Genomic DNA, 5,647 nt, shown 5'->3' on the forward strand with positions numbered 1-5,647 from the left:
AAAAAAAAAAAAAAAAGAGGAGGAAAGGGGAGGGGGAAAAGGACAGGGGGAGGGGGAGGGGGAACATCTTAGTAGTAGAATAGTTCAAACTTCTCCTTGGTTACACAGCAAGTTGTAGGCCACCCTGAGCTACACGAGACCATGTCCCACACGACATAAAACACATAGGGAAGTTCAGTCTGTTGGGGCTGGACAGACCAACAGGATAGCTGGACAGGCGGGTAGGCCAGTGGTTAAGAGTGCTTGTTGCTCGTGCAGAAGAACCTCGTTCAGTTCCCAACACCCACATGATGGCTTATGACCATTTATAACACCAGTTCCAGGAGATCTGATGGCCTCTTCTGACCTCAAAGGGCATCAGGCACTTAAGTGGTGCACACATATACAAACAAACCACTCCGGACATATAAAATACAATTAAATGTAAAAATCTTTTAAAGTTTCTAACTCTTTTTTGTTGTTGTTGGTGGTGGTGGTGGTTTTTTCGAGACAGGGTTTCTCTGTATAGCCCTGGCTGTCCTAAAACTCACTCTGTAGACCAGGCTGGCCTTGAACTCAGAAATCCGTCTGCCTCTGCCTCCCAAGTGCTGGGATTAAAGGTGTGCACCACCACTGCCCGGCAGTTTCTAACTCTCTTAAGGCCAGCCTGGACTACTGAGTGAATTCCAGGACAGCCAGGGCTACACAGAGAAACCCTGTCTTGGAAAAGAAAGAAAAAGAAAGAAAGAAAGAAAGAAAGAAAGAAAAAAAGAAAGAAAGAAAGAAAGAAAGAAAGAAAGTTCCACTTCTTGGTCCCACACTCATGATTCTTCACTAAGGCAGTTGTGTGTCCATAGCCTCAGCACGTGAACTGGAACATTGTGCTCTCACGCACACCAATGCATAACCACATGCCAAGCAGACCCGCACCGACTCACAAAAATACACATGAGAGCAAGACCCACACTGACACACAGACAGTCTGACAGACACACAGACAGTCTGACAGACACACAGACAGCCGCACACTGACTCACACGCCCACCCTGTGTTTTCATCTTCATGCAGCTACACATCCGAGACTCTCATTCATTGTCAGACAGTCAAACTCCCACACAGCTACACACTCATCCAGTCATGCTGATGCCCACACCCATTGATGCACACAGGCCAGAACTCCCTCACACACATTATTATGTCACAGACAACACACACTCACATACATTCTCACTCACACAGGACCACAAACTCAGCCAGTCACACTGACACCCATTCATTAATGCTCTCAGGCACAAGCTCATGCACATGCACACGTACACACACACACACACACACACACACACGCATCCGCACTCCCACACAGGCTGCACGTGCCTCAGAGATGCAGAAGTGGGGGTGTCTGCCTTTAACTTACAAACCCACAGTACATACAGATTCACCCCCCCCCAATGCACGTGCCTGTCACTACACTTGAACACGCCCACACTGGCATTCAGATGGCCGGTCTTGTAGACACAGCACCTGATAGGGTGCGCTCTGGCCTCTTTCTACACAGGACAAATGCGGAGTCACTCTTGGCTCCACACTTCCTTCAGCTAAGTTCTACTACTGTTGGAAGGACTTCCCCTCCCCCTCCAGGAAGCTATTCCCAATCGCCTCCTACAGCCTTCATCAATACTTGCAATGACCCCTGACCTCTTTTTTACTGCCTCACCCTCCCCTCACCATGCTAAGGACAGAAACGAGGTATCCTTCACCCCACATGTCTAGTTCCTAGCCGTTCCTTAGCCATGAATACAGTTAAGAAAAAGCACCATCAATTCTCACGCTCCAAAGATCTCAATGAGTCTTTTAAAGTTTCTCCACAGAAAGCAGGGACTCTCTGCCCCTCTCCACTTTTCATTATGTTCCCCAAGAAGATTCATTTAAACCCACCAAACACCTTGGGGGCAAACGCAATATCTTGCCATTGGAAAGGTTGAGAAAAATGTCCTAGCCACCTTCCCCATATGGAGGGACTGAGGCCCTTGATGGGCTCGGTGCAGTGTGCGCTTGCGCACCTCATCTTGACAGCCCTGTTCTGTTGCTATGGAAACGCTCGGCCAAGCGCACCAGGCTAGGAGGAGGCCGACCCTGGGGCCCCAGAGCAGAAGCAGTTTCCCTCCACTTACAGCTCCTCTCCATTCTACACCAGTGATTGGCTCCACCTTTTTATAGGCTCCACCTTGAATTCTAGTAGCTTTTCGAGCTAGGACATTGAGGCCTTTCCACTGGTCCCCAGAGGCTACTCGGGTGCAATTAGGACAAGAACAGATGGTGGCCCAGACGGTGGATGGGGAGAATCGCACCGAGTTCTGAGGCCCTCAGGGGAGGGACTCACCTTCGGGAAGAAGCAAACGAGAAGTGGGCGGGAGTGTTGGGAGAGAAGTTGCGGGGGCTGTCCAAGGGACTGCTACCTGCAGGAGAATGGAGGCATTTAAGATCTTCTGATCACCAAAATAGGTTGCCAGGGACAGCTCACCCTTCTAATGTAGGCCCGGGCATGTAGAGTAGGCTATGCCCCTTTTGCAGTGGCCCTGCCTCTCTAAACTTTTTTTTTTTTTTTTTTTGAGAAAGATCTCGAGTTACTGAACTCACCTTGGTGCTCCTTTGGCCTCCTCTAAGAGGGCTCTGACTTTCAGCTATGGTTCCTCCTTTCTGCCTCTACCCTTGTTCAATCCAGCATCCTCTAAACTGAGTGCACCCCCACCATCAATCCAGAGTGGCCATGCCCATACAGAAATGGCCACGCCCCTGCCGTGGCCCCGCCTCCCATGGTCTACATCCACACTGACCCCAGCTGCATCCTTATCTCACCTAAGTGGCCCGGCAGCGGGGAGTGGGGTCGCGGTAGAGTCGGAGAAGTGCTTGTCAGGATGAGGCTTTTCCGGTTGCTGGTACGGCAACTGCCAGGGAAGGAGAGCGGGTGTCAACAGAGACCCCAGAGCTTTGAGTGTGAGCCTACGCGGCCACTCTTCCATTTCAGGTCCTCATTTCTCTTCCAAGCAGCAGCCAGTATGTGCTACATCGAGGGTAGAGTGTGACTCGTGTGCAGCTCTGTGAGGTTTGTGTCAGCTATGGCCTGATAGTCAACGGTGATACCACTGGTGACCCTGAATGTCTGTGTCCTTGAGTCTGCCCATAGCATTCACATGCGGCATCCACTGTATGAGATCTACACTGAATGACATAGTGTGTCATGTATGTTCTCTGTGTGATGGTACATTCTTCTGGGTGGGTGATGCAGTGGGAAACACAGCTTGTTCATGACTGTGTAACTCCAGCATGGTGCATGAAGGCAGAAAGCTGCAGATGTGCCGATGTCAGTTGGGGTTATCAGCACGAGAGATGCTGGCTATGTGTGTTCAACATCTACTGTGTGTGGATTTAACACCCTGTGACAACGGGCGCATCCAAGCATGCAGCCATGTACCACACGGGTATCTGCTATGTGATTGTGTGTCCCTGCTTTTGCAGGAGTCCCTATGTCTGTTTATCTTGGTGTCAATGTGACACAGATGCTGTGATGTTGTTAGGCGTATGGTTGTGTCATTCTGAAATTGGATCTATGTATCTTGGATAGGAACGTTGTTTTGGTGGGTAGTCATGCGTGTGACATTTTACTAGGAGAGCACGATGTGTGTGTCTGTGTGTGACACGGGAGGTGACCCTATTTGTGCATGGCTTTGACCTGTGGCTGAGTATATGTGGTGCCTCCCAGTGTATGGGAGTCACTAGGGTTGTATGTGTGTGGTCATGTTTTGTGTGACGCTGTGTCACTATTTTCAGTGTGAGGATGTGTTCGAGTTGGGAGGCTTCTTGCCGTGATAAAGACCCCCCCCTTTTCCTCTGCCTAGCAGCTGGGTAAGAAGAGCCCCCACTCGCTCTAGCCCCCTCGCTCTCAGCCGCAGTGACTGAGCATATTAGCTTGTCCAAGAGCACGCAGATGGGGGCGGGGGGGAACCAAGCTGCGGCTATTGTTCTGAGGGTGCCAAGGCCCCCCTCCCCGCATTCCCCTACCCCCAACGGGCTGCCTGAGCCCACAGCGTCTGCAAACAAAGGCGATGCAACCCCCCGCAGGCACGACCCCTTTCCCCATCTCAGGCCTTTTCAGTCTCCCCCCCCCCCACGCAGCACGCCCCGCACCGTCCGCGTTTAACCCCATCCCCTGCGGGAGGGCACAGCGCGGACACCTCTGGCGCAGCTGGACAGCTAGCAGCATCCCGGCCCCGCCCTGCCGCAGCAGCCGGCAGGGTGGCTTCACCCGGAGGTCCCGAACAGGGTCTAGGGGTTGGGGGTCTACCTCTTGGTGCGACGAAACATGCTGCCGCCGGGGAAGGAGGGCATCGAGAAATTGGAAAGCGCGGTCCAGAGAGAGTCAGACATGACCCGGCGGCGGCGACATGGTGGCAGGTGCGGCAGCAGCAGCGGCAGCGGCAGCGGCAGCGGCAGCGCGGGGAGCGAGTGTGCTGGGCGGAGGCTGGAGCCGCAGCAGCGGCCAGGGGAAGGCGGGGGAGGGGAGGGCCCTGTTGCTGCAGCCAGTCGCGAGGGGGCGCTGCGGGGAGTCGCCGCGCGAGGCCCCGCCCGTGTGCACGCCTGATGCCCTACCTGGGGGCCTCATCCCAACGCATCTCTCCCCCAAGGCTCACCTGCTGCTTTTCCGGGGCAGGGGTAAATCCTTCTGGAAGAAAAGGGGGTAAAAAAGATGAAGGTCAGCGTGGACAGTGGCCACTGCCCACGATGCCTCTCCGTTCACCTGAGCAACGAGTGCTTCATCAGTATCACCATGTCACCCTTGCCTTCCTGATTCCTCTCCCGATTCCCAGTAACCAAAACAGGCTCAATTACACAAGAAATAGACCCAACTGGGCATCTAAAAACAAGTTCATGCAAATAAAGTTTTACTTGGCTTTTTTTTTTTTTTTTTTTTTTTTTTTTTTTTTTTTTTTTTTTTTTTTTTGGTTTTTCGAGGCAGGGTTTCTCTGTCTAGCTCTGGCCATTCTGGAACTCACTTTGTAGACCAGGCTGGCCTTGAAATCAGAAATCCGCCTGCCTCTGCCTCCCAAGTGCTGGGATTAAAGGCGTGCGCCACCACCGCCCTACTTACTTGGCTTTTTGACAAGACAGAATCTCATATATCTCAGGATGTCTTGGAGCTCATTACGTCACACATGCTGCCCTCCAACTGAGAGAGTGCTGCCTCACATTCCAAGTGTTCGGATCACAACTGTGAGCCGCCATGACAGTGTTTGTAAAACATTGTCCTTTGTTCCGGACAGGGTCTCAGGAAGTCCAGGCTGGCTTTGAACTTGCTGCGTAGCTGAGGGGTAACCTTGATCATCTGATTCTGCCTACAGGTTCTCTGCACTGACATCACAGGCATGCTCCACCCTCCACCACACCCTGTTTAGCAGGCAAGCTTTTGTGCAGAGCGCTCTCCCAACTGAGCTATACCCTCAACTGAAAAATTCTCTCTCTCTCTCTCTCTCTCTCTCTCTCTCTCTCTCTCTCTCTCTCTCTCTCTCTATCTGTCTCTCTCTCTCTCTCTCTCTCTCCCCACCTCCCGTCTCCCTCTCTCTATCTCCCTCTCTTTCTTTCTTTCTTTCTTTCTTCTTCTTCTTCTTCTTCT

At 52.2% G+C, this 5,647-nt stretch overlaps 1 protein-coding gene across 1 annotated transcript in view; it reads right to left on the reverse strand.

The window, feature by feature from the left end:
* The window catches only part of Mast1 (microtubule associated serine/threonine kinase 1), a 25,591-nt gene extending 21,117 nt beyond the window's left edge, over positions 1–4,474 (reverse strand). The window contains exons 1-3 of the mRNA XM_021169349.2: positions 4,322–4,474; positions 2,836–2,924; positions 2,360–2,435 (exon numbers count right to left, since the gene is read on the reverse strand). Coding sequence (XP_021025008.1) covers positions 2,360–2,435; positions 2,836–2,924; positions 4,322–4,404 — 248 coding nt within the window. The 5' untranslated portion in view covers positions 4,405–4,474. The remainder of the gene's footprint in view (positions 1–2,359; positions 2,436–2,835; positions 2,925–4,321) is intronic.
* Between the last annotated feature and the right edge of the window lie 1,173 nt (positions 4,475–5,647).

This window comes from Mus caroli, chromosome 8 (genome assembly GCF_900094665.2).
Source record: "Mus caroli chromosome 8, CAROLI_EIJ_v1.1, whole genome shotgun sequence".
Taxonomy (NCBI): Eukaryota; Metazoa; Chordata; class Mammalia; order Rodentia; family Muridae; genus Mus; species Mus caroli.